Source organism: Silurus aristotelis (assembly GCF_946808225.1).
Source record: "Silurus aristotelis genome assembly, chromosome: 4".
In the NCBI taxonomy this organism is placed as follows: Eukaryota; Metazoa; Chordata; class Actinopteri; order Siluriformes; family Siluridae; genus Silurus; species Silurus aristotelis.
The window spans coordinates 29025668-29048097 of record NC_139577.1 but is presented as its reverse complement, the minus strand read 5'-3'; the positions used below and the strand labels follow the sequence as shown (position 1 = coordinate 29048097).

The following is a 22430-nucleotide window of genomic DNA, read 5'->3' as shown; positions in this document are numbered from 1 at the left end:
TGTATGTAGACGCGTTGGGGGATCTTCCTTATTAAAAATGTAAGACTTTATTTTTGAGTAAAGGAACGAAATGAACTAAAAAAAATTTAATTGAATAAAATTGAATAAAAAAAAAATACAAAGATTCGTTCATATTGAGTAACAAGTTTCAAAGAACCAAAATGATCCGATCTTCCCAATCATTAATCAACTCTGCATTTAGGACATTGACAACAAGAAGCTCAGATCACAAGATTTGTTTATTGACCATCAGGAGGTGAAACTCGCACATGAACCCTGATTAAACAGTGCATCTCATCTCATCTCGTCTCATCTCAATCTCCCGCACAAAGGCTCTTCTGGATTCACCGCGAGTATTATCTCCAGATGTTATTGTGCTTTTCAGCACATCATTTATAACCTTTAAATCCTACAATTTAATAGATATTCTTAAACGCTTAATGTGGTGTAATGCGATAAGACCAAACTTAGTAAACACAACACAATAATAATAATAAAGCCATGCAGTGCAGCACGCGCTGAGAACATCGGTTACCTTAGCAACGAACCAACTAGATGACGTCTTCAAACAGCGACTGACGCTTCGGTCATCAACAAACACAAAAGATAAACATCATCCACATTGTATGGCTACATTTTTCCGACTTTCCCTCTAAGGAAGTAAGTGTATGCATCCAGACTGCGATAAGTCTTTACTGCTTCTCTCGCTGTCTCAACCAGATAATAATAATACATGTTTGGATACGTTTCTTCAGGTAAACGTTTAATGTTTTGAGTGAAAAGTTGTCGCCTCAATGTGTAATTTAAGGGGATTCGGTAATTCCACGAACCCCCTTAAATTCCATCTGTTTTTAGCTTTTATTATTTTATTTTTTTTAAATATCTTAGTCATTCTGTTTTGACAGGTTCAGGATTTAAAAATGGCGCCCCCGGTAATGAATTAGGAACAGACATGCGCAGAATCATCACAACGCGTTTGTTATTGTTTACTTTTCTAAAATGGTCTATAGTCGAATCGCGTGCGTGCGTGCGCGTGCGTGTGCGTGCGTTGGTGGGGGCAACACTAGGTAGTCAATAAGTGGGTAAGAAATATTTATCATCATCTCTAAGTTAAAATGAAAGGAATAAACATTCGTTAAACGACTACACACACACACACACACACACACACACATTATATATATATATATATATATATATATATATATATATATAATTTTGGTAAATAAACCTAAAAAGGCCTAAAAATGCAAGGCCTAAGAGGCATTTTCTTTTATGGTGATCTCAACATAACGAGTTGTTTTCTCGTGATCACGACTTAACATTTCGTCCACGCACCCACTGACACATACTGTTATGGTTATTATCCATGATGCTGCCTCTAGACTGTGCTTCTATGCCGAATACACAGAGAAGTTAAGTATTGATCAGGATGCTTGTTATTGCAAGGTCACAAGAAAATAAAGTCGTGATAACGAGAAAACAAGAAAGGAAAAATTATAAATCATGGCCTCCTCTTAGGACATCGGGAGAAAGGACACGATGCAGACAAGATTTGCATTTCACATGTCGGCAAAAATACAAATTAATTCGGCTGAATGTCCTGTGCGATGGCGCTACAGTACAGTGCAACATCTATGCACCGAAAAACAATAAAAAATTAATGTACAGAATTAAATTTGAACGGAATATACCTTTACAGCTGAAGACCTAAGAGGCATAAACATAAACATTGTTTCCCTGTGGTCAGTATTACTGTGTATTCAGGCGTAAGAGCAAGTTCTAGAGGCATCATCATGGATAATAACCATAACCCTTTGTGGAAGCAGACCTGGTACTACAAATTGTATTGGTTATTATCCATGATGCTGCCTCTAAAACATGTTTTTACGCAGAATACACAGAAAAATGGAGTCGTGATTATTAAAAGCTCGAATAAGACTCCTCTTTTTCAAGCATCAATTGTTTGATTATTCGGGGTCACCTCTACTGTGTACCAAAATGACTGTACCTTATTAAAACCGAAAGCGCAAAACTATTTCTCCGTGTGTTGGCCAAGGTTACGTTAGAACTAAAAAATATAAAAGCATGCTGCTTTCAAAGACAAGGTTCCGTCTAAACCCTATGTAGAGTCACTACTACTTCTACTACTGGAGTTTAACATTTTCTTACAGCATGCAAGTTCTGTACTTTGTTTTTTTATACTACAGCAATCTGCCAGTTATACATAAATTTTTTACCAGTTTGTAGTTACAAGTGATATTGTTGAACGTTCACAAAACAGGATAGTAGTCACTCACATGCCTCTGTCTTGATTTTTCCTGTCTACATTTAATAAGTTGAAAAAATAAACCCTGCTTGTAATGCTGTATAAAAATTAGGAAAATATAATGGCTTCTATCCTGAGCCCTTACTCATGGTGGAATACTGAACCTGACCACAACATTGGAGACTCCTTTCATTAAAACTATACCATATCAATAATTATAGGCTTGTGTTCCTGTTTTAAGTATAAAACACGCTATTAGATTTGGACTACAGCCAAAACTATAGATAGAGATACTGTTATAGAACTTTCTTGCCTAAAGTCAACAGCATCTCTGTGGAATATAAGTAAAGTACAAAATGTGTGTTAATAAAATGTTAATAGGCAAATGACAACCAGTAAATTAAGAAAGCGAACGAGAAGTTTCCATTGCTGGAGCTGTGATTGGGCTGAGCAGCAACAGCAGCAGCAACAGATGGCGTTTACACATTACTCGCTGTCCATGGAGTGAGATTCACTCGGGGGAGTCTGTTTCAGCATCCATACGGCTGCCAGATCGCGTTTGGGTTCTTATTATATTAAGATGCAAGTGCTTCAATAACTGTTTGCATGCCTGGGCCACTAAATCCATGTCGGATCCTTTAAGATAACACCAAAGTAGAAGTTTCTTGACTCACAGTGTTTTTGAAGTGGGTGTGGCTGTTTATTCTTGGGCAAAGTGCAGGTTTAAATCTGACCAACCGCATGGCTGGTGTTTTCACGTTTGAACAGGCTCTTCAGGTTTCTCAGTGATGAGTCTGTAGCTTGTTAGGTATGTGCACCGAGGCTCAACACCTGCACGGACGAGAGTAAAGGGCAGAAGGATATAAATCAAGCATGCTCATTAGAATAATAGGACATCGGCCTGTAGGACAGTTCTCATATCAGCCTACTTGGTGTTTTTGCATCGTGTGCTATAAACAGCACTGTTTCTAGGCATAGGCTTGGAGGGGGGGGGGTCGCGCCCGTGAGTGCCCTCTGCCCTGCTACGCTCATTGAAATGATTTACCAGTTTTTCTGCTTAAGTTTAATATACAGTATATGTTTACATACTTGAATGCAGGCAATCTTGCAATGATTCTTAAATATATATTTTTTTCTGAAAGGTTGTGAATCATTTGTATGGTGTGGGGGTGGAGCATTGTGCTGGGAGGGTGGAGCCATTAAAGGCTGATGATAGGAATCTTGCCTAAGGTGCCAAAAAAAAAAAAGGCTACAAATGGCCCTGGCTATAAAGTATCCTTTTTTAAATTATGTTTTTATTTAAATTTAAATACATGTTTATTGTAACATATTTGAGAACATTTAATTTAATTTGATTTAATCGGGTCTTTAGTTCAATATCTTTTTCAGCATGACACAATCGGGTTGTATTTGGCCAAGGTAAACCTGCATTTCCACAGGAAATTCTTTATCATATTGATGACGTTCAAGTCATCGTTGTTAGAGGTAAAATGTGGATTTAGATACAGCAGGCCAGACCACAGACAAGCCAGAAGGTTTCACATGTGTAGAAGCTCTGTGAGGTCTGATTCAGTGGAAAACCTGTAAAACAGGATGTTTAATGACTGATGCCAAAAGTAGCCATCCTGATTTCCAGTTGTCCTGTAGCTAATGTATACCATCTAGTTATCCATCCTGCCCTGTGTATTCAGTGTGCACTCTGAGAATAGAAAAGAAAAAGGTGCTTTTTTACTTGTTACGTACTTAAAAGCACTTTCTTTGCAGATCCCAGCAATGTTAGGAAGCTGTGGTCAAAACGCAGGGTAACCCATGATACAGAGTACACAGTAATTTTTTTTTTTTTTTATATATATATATATACACACACATTACCAGGGTTTCAAAGCGGCAGGACATTTTTGGTAAATTTCTGGAAACTTTTTATGGGAATTTTAGAAATATTCCAAGTTGGAAATTGATGTGTATTTACAGGAATTAATGGGAATTTATTAGAAATTTATATAAACTGTATTGGTCATAAACTGACGCATGCAAACAGATATGTAATTTATGTGAATACTCACAAAGATGGACATTTTCAATATTTTGTGTGCAGGATTCAAGTTAGTTATGTTATAGAGGAATGCGCAGCGCATGTAGGGGGTGTGGCCTCATCAGTCCTGCTGTAAGTGTGAAGTGAAATTGCATTAAATCTGTTTGTTTTAAAACAAAATTATCCTGCAAGATTTTTTTAACTACATTTAAGTTTCCAGATATAGGCTATTTTGTAAATTACCAGTTTATTCCTATTAATTCCCGTTAATTCCTATCGAAAGTTTCCACTCTTGAAAATTCCTGGAATTTTGCAATCCGATGCATTATACAGTGTCAAAGGTGTATAAACCTCACTTTGTTGTACTTCCGAACAAAACGGACTTACCGGTCAGGGACTTACTGTACATGTAAGAGTAGAAATAACTATACAATAAGTGTTTTTAGTTGAGTTATTTATTTATTTATTTTTTACATAATTTGGAATCTAACAGGAATCTCTTTAGAATCGTGTTCTGTATTTCCTATTGCAGATGTGATCTTTGCTCTACTCACACCAACAAGAGGAGGTTAAAGAAGAAGTCTTTTATGGAGGCTAATGACCTGATGCCCAGCCTTGGAAGTGATAACTTTAGTTTCTGGATCGCATCAAGGTTCATGAAGCTGATGTAACATAAAAAAAAAAGTGCTTTAAGTTGGTTGGAATTGGGCCTGCTATAGCCTTTCATAGCAGAATGTTCTAGTATATTGAGATATCTAAGTATACAAGATACCGTAATTTCCGGACTATTAAGCGCACCCATATATAAGCCGCACCCACTGAATTTGACAGATTTTTATTTTAAACATAAATAAGCCGCACCTGTCTATAAGCCTGTCTACACTGAAACTAATGAACTTTACAAAGGCTTTAACGACAGTGTCTGTTACACAGGTGAAATATGTTGTGGCTTCTTTAAGAGCAGTACGGCATTTTGGGAATAGGCTGCCGACGCATTTTTCCGGTGTTACTGCATGTGTGCAAGACCGAGGAATATGTCCTTATTATTTTTTGATGCTCATTTCTAAGTTTCTTTGACTAACCCGTAACGCTGTTGCCAAGAAAAATAAAAAAGCATGTGCTTATATGATTTCTGTTGCAACTGGAGTTAGTGAGCTCTCCCATGACCCAGACTCAACGTGTTACAACGGCTTGTATCTAAACAGTAGCCGACCAAGAAAGTCATTGTTCACCGTCTTTCTCTTTCCTTTCACAACTATTTCTCTTGGGAGTTTATCTTTTGGCATCGTCGTGCATTTAAAAAAAAAAGTTTTTTCTCCCGAAGCCGTGCAGCTCATAACACAGGTGAGGTGCGTTTTTTCGTTTCCATTTGGAAATTTCATTGGTCTAATGTTATGTCGCTCAGTTTATTGGCTTGAAGTTTGTGAAACCGGGAAAAACCCAGGAAAAATCCATAAATTAGCCGCTTCGTTGTTTAAGCCGCGGGGTTCAAAACGTGGGAAAAAAGTAGCGGCTTATAGTCCGAAAAATACGGTAAGTATTTTAATATATCTGGTATCTATCAATTCTGAAATGCTTATTTTTTCTGAAAGGCACTGCGTTGCCTTAAACGGCATGTTTGTCATAGACCAGATCCATCAGCGTGCGTGTGTGGGGTATATGTGCTGTCGAATCAATAATAGCAGCCGCAGTCAGAGGGCTGGTGGTAATAGAGCTCTTAGCAGAGTGTGGTGTCATGCAGTCAGTTATGCATAGCAGGAAGGAGGGAGGAGAAGAATTCCACATCTCTACTGCATGGCTGCGATCCGCTCCGAAAATAACCAGTCCCACGCCTTAACCCTGGCAGTCTGGGTGTGTGTGTGTGTGTGTGTGTCCATGTTGTTGATGTGGGAGTGCATGTGGGTAAGAAGGAGAAACATGTCCAGAAAAGCTGAGCGGTTAGAACGAAGGAGAAAACGTGAACGAGCGAGTAGAGGACGACGATTAGAAAGCGAAGATAATGAAAGGTGAAACCGCTGTTGTTTTGTGGTCACATATGCAATAACAGAAGTTCCTGTCAGTCTGCTGTGTGCCCTGCGTGCTGTGTGTGTTCCTTGGTTTTTTATTTTTTATTAATTTTATTTTTCATGCTCCTCCCTTCTTTTTCCCTCTCCTCCCTTCTTCTTTTTCCCTCCTCCCCTCTTCTCTTCTCTCCCGCCTTTTCCAGCCACTGAAACAAACAAGTATAGGGCAGCTCAACAGGGAGGTGTGTGTATGTGTGTGTGTGCTTGTATGGCAGATGGGAGGATGTTTTTCTGCTCAGTACAGATCAGCAGGCTGGGGGGTTTGGTGCATAAGCTCCACCTCCCTCTCCCCACCCTGCCTCATGGGCAGGGCTACAAGAAGGCAGCATTCGACTGAACTTAAGGAGCACTCAGCTCCTGATCTGCTGTATTTTGCATTCATCTCTCACTCCTTTTCCCTTGCTAGACGCCTGCCATGAAGATCCAGGAGGCCATCAACGGCCCGGAGCCTTCAGAACGCTGCGAGGACGTTCCTCGCCTCGACCTGTCCGCTTTAATGGAGGACAGCAACTGGGGAGGTCAGTCTCTCTCTCTCTCTCTCTCGGTTTCTTTCCTTCTTCTTTTCTGTTTTTCCTCCCTGCTGTACATTGCTTGCTCTTGCAGCACATGGGTGGCAGCTGCAAACCTACTTTGTTGTGCTTGAGAGATCAGATTACATTGCTTTGGTCAAGTATCTATTTCTCCTTGGAATACACCATGCTGCCTACATGAAAGGCTTCATTTTGCTCCGCAGTTTGTTTGTATAAAAAGTAAAAGTGCTGTAACTAATTGGAGAGATGGTCCAGATCTGGAGTGGGTTCAAACCTGCATTCGAAACTTAATGAATGTTTTTAATGAGACTGCATTAAGGATCTTGCATGGCTTTTCCAGGTTTTTTATTTTTATTTTTTTAAAGCCTCCACATTGCGGTCAAGATTCTGTGCATGTGTAGCCAAATATCTCGTCATGGTCTCAGTTATGGATCTTGTTTTGAATGTTTTTTTTGTCCAATGGATACAATATTATTCCATTTTGTATACAGCTTTTACGAATAACAGGTTTCCCACTATTAAAATGGGTAATGTGGCCTTTACAAAAATCACTTGATATTTAGGTGATTAATATTGTTGATTATTAGTATAATTGCCATTGGCGAGACTACAAATGATCAAAAATTCTGTGGCATAATTACTAATGATAATATATCATCATAGTGCCAAATCATAATGCAAAAAAGAAGCTCAAAGGTTGTGGATTATAATCATATTTTATGGGCCATACACGAGAATGAATGCATTAGTCTGTATCTCTCTCTCTCCCTTGCTCTCTCTCTCTCACACCCGTTTTGTGGGCCAGCCCTGAAGGACAGACACACACACACACACACACACACACACGCACACACGCGCCTTTCTTCCTATATGCAAACTAATTTTTTTACATGGCTGCCAGTTACCTATGTGCACGAACCTGTACATGCCCGCACCCACGCACGCCCACACACACACACACAAACACACACACGCGCAAACGCAAGACCTTGGCAGTGTGAGTCTCGCCCAAACAGTGCAAAAATTCTGCAGCGTCTCTCCGTCTTTCGGAGCAGAGATACAGATCTGATAGATTGAGTTGCCAGATTGAGTAATTTTCTTACCCTTTTGACTTGAAGCTGCTTAAACTGAAGCAGTGTCAGCTGCAGTTTTATGTTCTTTCATGTCCAGAGATGCCCCTGCATGGTGTGTTTTTGGCTGTTACATCATCCACAGCTTTTCGGATTCACCGTCTTGATCGCTAGAGTGTAGATAACAAGAATCTCCACATGACTGCAATCAGCAGCAAACAAAAACCTGTGCTTAAAACTCTTTCACAGTAGAAGCCTACAGGGGCTGTGTGGGTGTTAAACATGTATACAAAATAGTAGAGATGCTTAATCTAATTATTATAAAATTTAATATATAATAATATAATAAAATCTGAGCTGGAACTACTTTCTCAGAGGGAGGAATCCCTCTCCAATGTGTTAGAATACCACTATCGATATGTGCATCTGAGGGTATGTGGGAACCACAAAGAAAGAGTTTTGGAAACCTTAAAATGTTGAAAAGTTAGAAAAGAATTGTATCTTTTTAGTTATAACGAAATGGGCAGACTTTTGTTCATTCATTCATTCTTTAATAACCGCTTTATTAGACATTTAGGTTATATCCTAGATGCCCTTATCTCATTTATACAAGTGAGAAGCTAAGGGGTTAAGGGCCTTCCTCAGGGGCCCCAGAGTGGCAGCTTGGTGTGGCTGGGATTTAAACTCACGATATTCGGTAACGCGTAATGCATTAACCACTTCAAGAAAAGATAAGAAAGGTGCTTTATGCTTGTTACATGTACTTTATAGAACTGCGAAATTCTTTCTTCGCATATCCCAGCGATGTTAGGATACAGCACCCCTCGAGCACAGAGGGTTAAGGGCCTTGCTGAAGGGCCCCAAGTTAGGCAGCTTGGCAATACCCAGGCTTAAAACCCCAACTTTTTGATAAGTAACCCAGAGCCTTAACCACTAAGAAATCTTTGGTCAGTGTCACAGTGAATCCAGAGTCTATCCAGAAACATTTTAGGTGGGAATCCAGTCCATTTCAGGGCAGCATATTTTCACCATAACTATAAAGATGCTAATCTTATTTAACTGTAATACATATAATGCTTTCTTAACATTCTGTAGTACCCATGTGCCATTACATGAACACAATCCACATACAGAATGTTTATGAGAGGTGGAAAAAAAAACTAGGGAACCCAAAGTAAACCCACAAGGACACCAGGAATAAATGTACAGACTCTGCCAACACACTAACCCGAGCTCAGGCTCGAACCAGGGAGATGAGATGGGGGGGGGGGGGACAATATGTACTACTTCATATTTTAAAACATTTTTGTGGCCAGAAAAGTGTCCATAATTTTCATTTTAAAGTTCTCCAGAAAGGAAATGTGTCAGAAGTAGTTGTCTGTGGTAATCTCATGTAACACTACAAATGGATGAGCTCATTTTAAACAATGGTCCATGATTAAAGGATAATGCAAGACAATGCCCCTTGATCAAATAATAATCCTATAAAAACTTATTCTCACTTACTCTCTTCCAAAGTCTTGCCTTAATGGAAACCCCCCTAGAAGCACATGGTAGTAGGTGAAGGAGTAGCTCAGTGGTTAAGACATTGAACTTCTAAACGAAAGGTCATGAGTTTAAATCTCTGCACCACAATGGAGAGAGGCTGTACAGACAGCAGATGAGCCTTCTGAAATGGACATGTAGACGGCGGGGGGTCAACCTTTGTCGACAGTGCCAAAGCTGTTTCGGTGACCCCGCAGCAATGCCGAGTGCCAGGGTACAATGCACACGCCCGTACATCGGAGTCAGAAGAAAATACTCATTCTCTGCTTTTTCAGTCAGATTGCATCACTCGGGACGATTATCGCATCATCGTCTGAGTGTTTTCACACTGTTAAACTTTAGTTATACATGAGTTTAAAAACTCATGCAAACTTATTGAAAAAAGGGTCATATTTATCTTATTTTTACCCAAGAAAGGAGCTACATTTGAGCAAATGAGAAAAGAAATACGGCTGTTGGTTTGCTTGATGAGCTCATCAGGGAAAGTTCGGCTCAGTTTCATCTGTCAACACCATAACAATCAGAAAACAACAATAAAAAAAAAGGTGCGTCTTGCATGTCAGTGTTCAGGACGAGACCGAAGGCAGTTACTGTACATGTGGAGAGAAAAACAAAGAATACGTGGGAATAGTACTGGTGATATAATACAAAAAATATACACTTGAAGCATGATGCACACTCTGACACACGTGGGTGTTTGTTTTATGCATGTGTGCTCTTAAATGACCTTGCGTCCTTTGCTGCAGTCTTGCTATTGTCACTGCTTGTTTCTTGGCAACAGCTCTATGCTGTTTTTCCCCCCTCTTTTCTTCTCTGACATCAATCATATGTTTGAGTTAAGCTTTGTTCCTTAGTCCAAGATTAGAACTTCTCCCATTAAGATTAGAAACAAACCTGTACCATGATTTGTTTAAATACGATGTTAATCCTAAAGCTCATGAACATGTTCAGTATGAACACCAGACTCTGGTTATATTCTTCTATGTAAAGTAGTTCCCCTGCTTTGTATGGATGTGTGCGTATTATATATCAATATATACATATATATTGTTGATAGAACCAGTGCCAGCTTATTCGTCCTGGCACAGAGACAACATGGACAGTGAAGAAGCTCACCTGTCCCCCCACAGCGGGGGCAAAATGATCCGTCAGCTGCTGGAGGAAGACTCGGATCCCATGGTCTCGCCACGCTTTTATGCCTACGGGAACTCGCAGCAGTACCTGGATGACACCGAGGTGCCTCCCTCGCCCCCCAACACGCACTCTTTCATTAGGTGAGAGCAAACCTGAAACTTACTGACAGCTAGTCATGTATGTTTTATACTGTTTAATACTTTTTTTTTTACACTGGAAACCGCAATGGGTCAAGTCTGTTTTGTAGAAAAAAGCAGACATAGGTACGTCACATCACAGCCAAATTCTTATCTTTGCAAGCTCGGTTGTTAGGAAGTTGGGGTCAAAGTGCAGGGTCAGCCCTGAAGCACAAGTTAAGAACCTTCTTCAAAAAGCCCAGCAGGGGCAGTTTGACATTGCTGGAGCTCAAACCCCCCCAACTTACTAATCAGTAACCAGGAGCATTAACTGGGGATGTGGTAGCTCAATTCAGTTCCAATTCATTTTTTTTTTTATATAGCACATTTTACAATGGATATTGTCTCAAAGCAGCGTTACACAGATAAAACGGCTGTAAGGTTGTATAAAATAATGTGTAAGTGTATTGCCTACAAGTTTGTTCTTTATAATTGCTGAGCGAGCCAGTGCCAAATGTGGCAAGGAAAAACTACCTTAGATGGCATGAGGAGGATAATTTGAGAGGAACCAGGCTCAAAAGAGAACCCATCTTCGTCAGGGTTCTGGTAGCTCAGTGGTTAAGGCGCCGGACTTTGGATCAAAAGGTTACGAGTTGAAATTCCAGCACCACTAAGATGCCAGTGGGGGCCATTAAGCAAGGCCCTTAACACTCAACTGCAAAGTTGTGAGCCCCTCTGAATAAAGGTGTCTGCCAAATGCCTTAAATGGAAATGTTGAGCCACCGGTCAACTTTCAGCATTTACATCTTGTTCATTTGTCTAAAGCTTTTATTCAAAAAAGTTTCCCAACTAGGACAGGATACAGCTGAGCAGTTAGCATCTTGCTCACAGACCCAACATCATAGGTTGTGAGCTCAAATCCCATTCTACCAATAAAAAGTTCAAACCCTTTAACCATAAAACCACCATTTCTCAGAACAAAAGCTAGAGATATTTGAGGCTTGGAAGTCATTTAGTTTTTCATGGCTGCCATTCAAATAATCTGTCAAAAAAAACTGTGTCTGTGAAGCAGCAGTTGTAAGAGGGAATCCACTTTAGTGGCATTTACAACTAAACAAATAAAAGCTCTGTAAGAAGATAGATCAGCTACACACACATCCGGAAAGTGCAAATCTGTATTTCCGACTTATTGTCTCGTGTAAAGATATAAATGAGCTTATAATATTCCGTTGTTAAGGACCAAAGGGATGATGTTTCCCGTGTCTGATTAAGTTTCTTCTATGTTTCGTGTTCAGCCGGCGGCGGAGTTCTTCGCTCGGTTCGTGTGATAACGAAGGCGAGACCCTCACCTCGACGCAGCTCTCTAAAAAGATCCACAACCTGAGGAAAAAGATCCGCAAGTTCGAGGAAAAGTTCGAGGAAGAACGCAAGTACAGGGTTAGTAAGAGCTAACGTTGCAGAAAGTCCCGGATTGTGATAGAGCAGCAGGGAAATTCGAACGGATACCTGAACTGCTTTTTTAAAAAACGGCCCCTTACAAGTCTGTTTCCTGTTTTCTGAGACAACAATAATGGGCGCTGTGTTTTTCCCTCCCTAGCCGTCGCACAGTGACAAAGCGGCCAACCCCGAGGTCCTGAGGTGGATGAATGAGCTGGCCAAGCTCCGCAAAGACCTCAAAGGTATGCCTAACACTTCACGTACAAAGCAGGAAGGAAGAATTAGAGCGCTTAGCGTCTTATAAGTCAGGCTAATCCAACACTCATGACGTTTTTCGGTAAATCGACGGAAGAAAAAAAAAACAAAAACGCACTCTCATAGATTCAAAGGTCAGCCTTTAGCTACTTAATGAGAAATGGAAGAAGTCGTACCGTCATGCTATTGAAACGCTATTCTGTCAGGTTAACCACACAACTGTCCAAGAGTCGTGGATTTCCCACCATCACACTTATTAGCTTTTCTTTCTTGTATGTATTATATAATAAGCCATTGCAGTAAAAAAAAAAAAAAAAAAAAGTAAGTGTTTATAAGAAAGCAGAAAGAATATCAGGAAAAACAGTCACGTCTCTCCTGACCCGTTCACAGAGCACAGTTTGCTGAAGTCAGAGGAAGATTTGGCTCCTTTGCCACGGCAGCGGAGCAACACACTGCCCAAAAGCTTTGGCTCTCAGCTGGAGAAGAAAAGCAGCGAGGCCAAAACGCCCAAACCGCCTGTGGAGAGCACGCTGGAAACGGTGATGAACAAACTTCTGGAGAAACGCACAGAGGCCGGCCGGCCTGAGGACATCAAGGCAAGAGTCTACTAAATGTTCCAAGGAAGAATCTGTGTATTTAGCCTTTATATCAGGAGTCTCTAATGTTAGTTGGTCGTAACATTCAGACAGTTTTACACCACGTGAAAGTCATCAGGATTGAAGGCTTTCAAATATTATTTTTTTTACAAATAATGGAAGCTTATCTCTAGTCAGTTATTCACAGAGCCTTAATGTCGCAATCATTCTCAAATCAGGCCAAATTTTTGCTCGAACCCAACACACACCGCTAAAGAGCAAAAAAACTGAACTGTGTGAAGGTCCCCAAGGACTGCCTATGATCACACACTCCTGTCAGACAATTTTGAGATGTTCAGTATCTAAAATAGTATTTGTCACTGTTTCCTATAAAAATAAATACAAATAAAACGTCATTATAGGGTTAAAAAAAAGAAGGCAGTCAACTATGTGCATTTTTCTTTCTTAGCACAAACCACATAGATAATACAGACTTCTTCTTCTGAGAGAGAGAGAGAGAGAGAAAGAGAGAAAGAGAGAAAGAGAGATAGATAGATAGATAGATAGATAGATAGATAGATAGATAGATAGATAGATAGATAGATAGATAGATAGATAGATAGATAGATAGATAGCATACTAATTACATAGTAATTGTGCAAAAAACAAAAAACAAATAAAAAAACCTTTTTACTTGTTAGCAAAGTTAACATCATTTCTTTAGAGTGCAAAGGTGCAAACCAACCAGCTTTTATTCAAATAAACATTTAACATTGAATGTGTGTCTCCAAACCAGGACATGACCAGAGAACAGATTGGTACAGAGAAAGTAGCCCTGCAGAAAGCGCTGCTGTATTACGAAGGCATCCATGGCAGACCGGTGAGTGTGTGTGTGTGTGTGTGTGTGTGTGTGTGTGTGTGTGTGTGTGTGTGTGTGTGTGTGTGTGTGTGTGTGTGTGTGTGTGTGTAAGGGTGGCATTGTTGATACCTTGCATAAACCCTTCTTTTATGATCATTTATTGCTCATTTTCATGGTGTACCAGATTGCCAGTGGAGAGGGAATAATGTGTGAAAGCAGGCTGTGTGTATACACTGTATGTGTGTGTATGTGTAGCTTGCAGAATACAGTAATCCCCCGTTTATTTTGGTGTCACGTTTCAAAACCGCCCGCGATAAACCGTGATTAACGGACGCCACCCCAAAAATGCGATTTTCTGTATACAGTACTGTATTAACATTTGACTTCATTTCATAATTAATAATCATATTTGAATTATTTCATATTATTTCAATATAAAACTTCATAAAACAATTCCCTATAATTTTCGGTCTATCGTGCTATCCGCGAGAGACCGGGAAAATCAGTTAAATTATGTGGCAAATGCAATTCAGCGATAAACTGGGAGGCACGAGATTCAAACCGTGTTAAAGCGGTAGATTACTGTAGTTACATCTGAGATAGTCTCCTGCATTGTTATCCAGGCCGTCCAAATGCTGAGCACATCTGACACGTTCAAAAGCCTACAGAGAAATGTGATGAAAGCTGTTTGTTATTGAACCAAGGTTCATTTGATTGCAGTAATTACTCTCATCTGCATCGGAGCTTCAGCTCATTAGGCAGGTCAAATGCAGCTCAGTTGCGCCGTTTGATATTTGATTCACATCCGAAGTAAAAATCCTACAGACGCTCATTTTGCTGACGCGTTCGTTTTCTGAGCATGTGAGGGATAAGAAGACTGTATCCCAGAGCCTAAACCGCTAAACCACCACCATCACTAAACCATAAAGTCTAGTAACAATCACATTTCTGTTTATATACAAACAGGATATTAACCCACACTCCTTCCTACCCCCAGGGTGTAAACATGTTGAACTGCTCATTTGCATACGGGAAAGTGATCAGCTTTTGTTTTAGAGTACACACCTGTTCAGCATTTTAAAACTAGTTTTACTCTTTCAAGATCACAAAGACTGAAAGGCAGCTCATGAAACCGCTGTATGATCGATACCGGCTCGTCAAACAGATCCTGTGCAGAGCGTCCACCATTTCAGTCATTGTAAGTACATTCTTTTTAAACCTTTAATATCTGCACAGCAGCAGGACTTTTTTTTTTTTTTTTTGCCAGCAAGAAGAGAATTTTATTGCCTCAGAGCAGCAATTAGACAAAAGAAACATGTCGCACAGGACCAGCAACTGCTCTGGTGGTTGTCACATTATCATTAGTTACATAATTCTAGCATTTGGAGACAGAACGCAGGAGCAGGAAGCAACTACACTCTCACACGCGTTTTATGTATTATGAGTATATGAGGTGATATCTAAAAGTTTCAACAAGAAAGTATTTTATTTGTCTACATTAACACCATCACCTTCAAAATAGTCACCTTGCACAGCAATACAGGGTTTCCAGCGTTCCTGCCACTCCTGGAAGACGTCTTCTTTCTCCACAATGGTGTTGAAATGAGGGCAAGTAGGGTGGGTGCGGAAGTGAGATCATGTGGATTGTTCTCTCCGACGATCATCATGCACAAGTAACTGAATGGTTTCGACAATTCCGGGGGTTTAGCTCGTTGAAGGTCTTCATGATCTCTCGTTCTTCCGCTCTTAAACCTGTGTGTTGCTGTCCAGACATGGTAACTCATGTTCTCAGAATAGCACCTTAGTCTCGAAACTTTTTGATACCACCTCGTATAGCAGTGTAGTTTTCGTGAAGGTGATTTTTAGATGATATTAGCTCTGAGTGGTTCCTTTTTTATGACCCTCCATGAGCAGGGCTCTCCATCCAGCAAGCGCAGAGGCCCTCAGCTGCAGCCCATTATCGAGGGGGAACCCGCTCTTTTCTTCGACCACGGCAAGGTGACGAGCTGCTGCTCAGCCAATCAGAAAACCTCCAGCCCCTTCAAATAACCAATCCTGATCACAGGCTTTTTATTCCGCCTCACATAACCGTGACAAATCAGTAGACTTCAAATGCTTGGAGTGACGTGATTCTTTTTTTTTCTTTCTCGAGTGTGATTGTGAAGCTCTGATTAAACTCATGTAGGTGTGTTTTTATAGTGCATGGTGTGCAGTGAGAGAATCTGTAGTATTGACTTCAAGCTTGATGCATAAAAAGGCTTGAAGGAGTGTTCAGTCCTGTTTCAACCTAATCTCCATTAAAGTGCATCTGTAGTGTGTGTGTGTGTGTGTGTGTGTGTGTGTGTGTGTGTGTGTGTGTGAGTGAACAAGATTGCCACAGACAAGAGCTGACACGTTTCCCTTAATGAAAAAGCTGTACAGTTGCTAACTTACTTATAATGCAAGTCTTAAAGCAGCAGTTAAGGCACATTGTATTGGAATGTCCCAGAAAATAATTTGTGGAAATTAAAGGAATTATTTTATAGTCATGGAAACATAAAAGTGTTTGGAAAAAAATTTGGAAAAGTGTTTAAACATTAGATGAGTTCCTATAAATAGCTTTTCCAATCATATTCATGTTTTTATTGTTATTTTATAAATGGTATAGCTTTATATTTAGGTTAAAGTCACATATTTTGATCATTTTGGATAGTATTTAAACGTTCCCTTACATTAGACTTATATATTAGCTACATTTCTTATCTCAGTTCAGGAAAAAAATGTGGAAATTCTTGTCCATGGTAATCACACACACACACACACACACACACACACACACACACACACACACACACACACACACACACACACACAATACAGATGTAGTGTATTAACAAGATTGGGACAAAAAAAACACCGCTGTGATGATTTGTGAATACGCGAACAAGTACGTCTCGATCACTCTTCGGATCAAATCCGTGTAAAAGTGCACCTCTCTCCACTTTCCCTCATTAATCAAACCCTGATCAAATGAACAGCACTGATTGGTGTGAATCCTGCATAAAGTTTACCTAAAGATACTCGAGCAAATTGAGCATGTGAGTTGTACCTTTTCATCTTTTCGCTATAACCGTTGTCTGTGCAGGAAGAAGAGGACGGCTCAGACGAAGACGGCGACAACAGGACGCAGTTTGCGCAGCTGACCGTGCGTCCGGAGCTGAGCATGCTGGGATTACTGGAGCACCTGGATGAAGAGGTGGACGGTTTTGTTTCGCCTGTGGACGAGCTGTCCCCTTCGAAGAACAGCACCGACATGAGATTGTCCAACCTGCACGCCGCTCCCATGTGAGTGACACTAACAAACAAAAAGGAAATAATTACGCAGACGATAGAGTAACCAACAACAGAATACTTTTGTACTGATACCAGCACAAGGCTGACTCTTTAAATATATATCCTTTATTAACGAGAAACGTTGTTTAAACTTTTTATCCAGTTCCAGTTACATTCAATGTCCGCAAAGCAAGTTATCACTGGTTATAGCTATAAATATTCAATAAGTTAGTAAAAATCATGCAAAATTATTACTGATAAAATTTCCTGAGAAAGTAAAACCTCAGTCCTGAGGTAAAAATGTTATAAATAAAAAGAATACAGCTATTACAAACCAAAAAAATAACATCTCACAGAAATCATATCAGTAAGTAAAGAATCAAATCAATGATTCTATCAGTTTCTATATAAACTATATAGGTATCTAGAATATCTAGAGTATCTAGAACAGTGTAATGACCATCATTCCTGTCCAAACAGAAGAATACTTCTTCAAGAAAATAATACATACATAAAGAAAGATCTCTATTCTGAGGTAAAACATTTTTTTTTTGTTACTATAAAAAGTGTATTAATATAAATCCTGCATTCAAAATGAACATAAGAGCTTCTGACCAATCTGATTCCAGAATTACAAATGAATAGGACACTGTAGAATTCTGTTTATATAATGATTATCAATGTGGCTGCGAGAGCGAAACAGAGCTCTTTTAAAATCTGGATTCACATCATTTTGGTAGAAAAGAGGAACAAGTTGATGCCAATTGAAAGTATAGAAACTGAATATTTGTTATGCGAGACGTGCACCAGATGGAGCACAAAAAAACAGCGTATTTGGCCGTAGACCGACCGCGAGGTTGTTTGCCGAGTCAATGTGTCGTCCTGAAAGAGCTTCTAAACATATTTCTTTTCCTTTTACGAAATGCAGACAGGAACTGGTGGAGCAGCTCCAGGAAGCTCGGGAGGAGAAGAAAAGAATCCGAAAGAACCTGCGCGAATTCGAGGACCAGTTCTTCAGGCAGAACGGCAGGTAAGAAGGAACTTCACCACACGAACAGTGTGTGTGTGTATGCGATTCAGTGTAGCTTCTGAGGCCATAACAGAAACCTGTCGTCCTACAGAAACGTCCAGAAGGAAGATCGCTCGCCATTGGCTGAGGAATACAACGAATACAAGCACATCAAGGCCAAGCTGAAGCTCCTGGAAGTCCTGATCAGCAAAAGAGACTCCGCGAAGCTCATTTAGCGTCCAGCGTTAAGGAACTAAAGCACAAGCAGAGTCCTTCTCAAGCTCGTCCTAAAACCTAAATAAGCTCGTCGAAAGCCCTCCTGTTGAAGGCGCACATTGGGTGGAGGTGTGGGGCTTTTTTTCCCCCCTAGTTCAAGTCATCTGTAGCTCACAGGCAGATTTGGCTGAAGAAGATGCCCCCCCACCCCCCCACCCACCCACCCACCACCATCTTCTCATCACTGTTGGATTCCTTCACAACTATTCACATACGATCTCACGCCACCTCCGCACGGCTGGAAACAGATGTCCTTTATTTCAGTTCCAGCCAAATCAACCAATCAGCGGCGGCTTTTGGCAAACCATGTTATCTTATATTTACCACATTTGTCACGCTCGCTGCGTTTTCGTATACGTCTGATGTGTTCGATTAAATAAGGAGTTGTTTTCATTTAATCGAAACGTTTTAATGTCCGTGTAATCAGTCAGAACATTTCACAGGATCGAAGGCCTCTTAATTTTTTGATACATTAGGTGATGCATGATTACCGCTAAACTGCCAGCCAAACGTTTTTAAACACCTGTTTCAATTTGTATATATACACGAAAAAATACCAAAGACGCTCGCATCCTAGCGAGTTCAATCCTGATAAGCTGTGGGCGAGAAGACTTCGCTACTCTCTCGCACCAAAAATCAACCAATCGTGCGAGTCCGTGTACGAGACAGAGGGCAGATGGCACAGTGTTCCACGACTCAGAATCAAGAGCAGGACGTCCTAACCTTCACTTTTCCCAATCTCTACGAAACCGACCGTGCAATCTAGCGATTGCACTAGAAAACAGATCGGACTCTGGATCGATTCATTTTGTGCCTGCAATTCGCACAATGATATAAAGCTAGATATTTATATAATGAGCTAGTCATTTATTTAGCACAGATAAAACGTTTTTAGTGCGCCGGTGATGTTTTTTTTCTTTTAGTCAAGAATAGACGAACCAAACGTATGAAATTTGCTCTGATTTATATTCGGCAAATTAGAAATCAATTTCACCTAATAGGTGTAAATCTTTGTTAAACAGATTAGTGATGTTCAAAGACATTTGACTGGCAATTTGGGTTTTTTTTTTTTTTTTATTCACAAGAGGGATTTCTGAATCTGAAATCAGATAAGAAAAGACAATTAATGGGAATCTTCAGGGAAAACCAAAATATATGTATGCCATTATTTTTTTTCTTTTGTGAATTACATCATAATTCAGTATGGTGCCATATTTCACACATTTCTATTTGACGTATGGATAGTGTTGCGGCGTTACTGTATTCTTCGTGCTTTCTCTGTGCAGTAAATCGTCACAGTGTAGCCAAATCCTATTTTTTTTTTTTTTTTTTTTGCCTTTTTGTTCTTCATGTTGCCAAGACGCACAACATCTCAATCTGAGATCACCAGCGAAGCTGACATCGCCTTTTTTTCTTTCTTTCTTGCGTGCATTAATAGAATGATTTTTTTTTCTAACCATTGTAAAGTCACTGTGTAACAATGACATGGGCCAACAGCGTCACAGCAACCTGGCTGCCGTTTCTTATTGCAGAGCGATAGTTCTATATATGAGAAAGATAGAGTGAGAGTGAAAGAGAGAGAGAGAGAGAGAGAGAGAGAATAGGTTTGGCTAATATAGATTCAGTGTTTAAAAAAAAAAAAGCATGTTAGTCTCTCCTGTTTGTCTCAAAAACAGATATTTAGCAGTGTGACCTTCGTTTTTATTGAATGTGAACACTGTTTATAATGAATAAGGGTGTGTACATTTTAGTACATGATTTATTTCTATTTTGTACATATGACTTAAAGCAAAAGTTATTTTTACTGAACTCATTGGTGTGGTGTGTGGTTTCTTTTCTTCCCTAATTACTTTTGTTTTCTGTACAAGGCTTTTAAGGACTTTCCATAGTATGAAGTTTCAGTAAAAAAAATCCCCCCATATGATTATTCTGATGAATATTAAGCCTTACTGTATTTCAGGAGCTTTTTTTTTTGTGTATCTGTAGTTTACTGAAGAATTTATATTTGGGGAGACTTTTACTGTAAATTCACTACATCTCAAGGTGAAACATCTTTCTTTTTGAAATTAGTGGTTCCTTTGTATTTACGAGGGGATAAAAACTTACCTGGTCAAGCACGCAGCAAGCCATCAATCGGCGCTCCGTTTTGAACTTGTTTAGATTGTCGCTTGGTGGGATGGGTGGTATTTATGGCTTTATTTTATTTATTTATTTTAAATATAAAAATAGGATTCATATTTCGTATCAAAATACTGTAAAATACTAATACTGTAAAAATATTTTATATAAAATATACTGTATATTATATAGAATTTTTATAAAATAGAAATACTGTAAGAATCTACATGATGACATCATAAAAATGCGCCCGCTGATTGGTGCCTACTCAGTCGTTTGCACAGACTTGTTAAGATCAGAACAGAAAATGTATCCATAAGGTGGTGGTGAAGGTAAGAAACGTGCAGCTGCCAGCTTTCAAATAGGAGTCCAATGATTGATAAATATTTTAATGCAAAATATTGTACCCTAATTGAAGTAGCTGTTTAATAGGAGCATGATTTTGCATACTATTGCATAAACGACTGCCTGACACATATATTATTATATTTATGATTAACAATTAAATGATTAGTTAGAAACTAGTTATGACCACAGGTGCCATCAATCGACTTCTCATGAATGATTTGTAAACACCAAGTAACTAAATTAGGATACAATCATGATTAATTCACAAACTGTTAAACATTCAATTGTTGGTTAATTTAAAACTAACCTTCATCTGGAAGATCACAGGAATTATCTATGTGAATATTCGATCTGTTAACTGGTTGCATGTGTAAGAAACTTTGTTAATTAATCAGCTGAGCCGGTGTGTAATGGGGAAGGAACGGATCAACTAGGCCAAATGTTGGAAAGTTTGCGAAGAAATTTCCTGCTCCCTTCTAAAAGTATTTTTTTGTATTTCTTAAATACAAAAATACGGTAGTTTATTTTAATACATGATGTGGCTGCTGTATTTTGTAGCTTCTTTTGATGCACTTAAAATTAAGGTATTTGGTATTTTATTTAAATATACATTTTGATGGGATTTGTTTTCCCAACCCTGTTTGGAGGCATCAACTTAGCATGAACATACAGTTGAACAGCAGTTGAGTTCAGTAGCAGAAAATTTTTCAGAGTAATAAATAATGGAAGTTGCCACAAAACCTGTGGCCTAATTTGCATAATTTTTTGGGCTCATGTGTTTGACTCTTTAATATCACTATTAATAGATTCATGTGCTGAGATGATTAACATTAAACTGAGTCTTGTGACAAAAATGATAATAGGAACATTAAAGCCATAATAAAATCATAGTACTTTGGATACTTAAGTACATTTGAAGGCTGATATGTTCGTACTTTTACTCAAGTAAAAGTTTACTTTTCCCTACTTTTACAGGAGTCATATAATGTATCTCTACTTTAACTACATGGTTTGTGTGAAGGTGGCAAATAGAATTATTATTGGATTGCAGTGAACTTGTTTGGGCAGAACATATTTAAACTTCTATAAAAACACATCCAGAATATATGTGGGAAAACATTTTCATGAGTAAAAAGTCACTTGAGGAAAAAGTTCTCTATTTTCATTAAACTCTAGCTGAAATCGGAACAAAGTCTAAAACAAAGAACAATAAAAGACTGATGTGTAAGAGGACTCACCAGAGAAGTGACACTTCTGAGATTTACCTCACATTTCTTTCTCCTTTTATTCCTGCTACCTCAGCATTTGTCTTTTCGAGTCAGCAAACTGTGATGAGTAAAATACTGCAAGTTCTGCCTCAAATCAGAAACTGTACAGTTACATTTACAGTTTAAATAATATATCTGGATTGCTGATTGATCTAAATATAAGTATAGAAAAGAAACGCTGCTTTGTTTTATAGAGAGAAATGGTTTAGAAAAC

The 22430-nt window shown here is 39.2% G+C and overlaps 2 protein-coding genes across 6 annotated transcripts in view; both read left to right on the top strand.

The window, feature by feature from the left end:
- fam13a (family with sequence similarity 13 member A) overlaps positions 1–20291 on the top strand; it is an 84007-nt gene extending 63716 nt beyond the window's left edge. For 2 of the 4 annotated variants that reach the window (XM_083538611.1, XM_083538610.1), the window contains 11 exons: positions 6771–6882; positions 10567–10783; positions 12055–12196; positions 12357–12438; positions 12842–13047; positions 13823–13906; positions 14988–15083; positions 15800–15883; positions 17010–17209; positions 18126–18227; positions 18319–20291. In XM_083538611.1, coding sequence (XP_083394737.1) covers positions 6771–6882; positions 10567–10783; positions 12055–12196; positions 12357–12438; positions 12842–13047; positions 13823–13906; positions 14988–15083; positions 15800–15883; positions 17010–17209; positions 18126–18227; positions 18319–18442 — 1449 coding nt within the window. In that variant the 3' untranslated portion in view covers positions 18443–20291. The remainder of the gene's footprint in view (positions 1–6770; positions 6883–10566; positions 10784–12054; positions 12197–12356; positions 12439–12841; positions 13048–13822; positions 13907–14987; positions 15084–15799; positions 15884–17009; positions 17210–18125; positions 18228–18318) is intronic. The other 2 variants (XM_083538613.1, XM_083538612.1) reach the window with 1 other exon arrangement.
- Positions 1–22430, top strand: part of inpp4b (inositol polyphosphate-4-phosphatase type II B) — a 765675-nt gene that overhangs the window by 561376 nt on the left and 181869 nt on the right. The window lies entirely within an intron of this gene.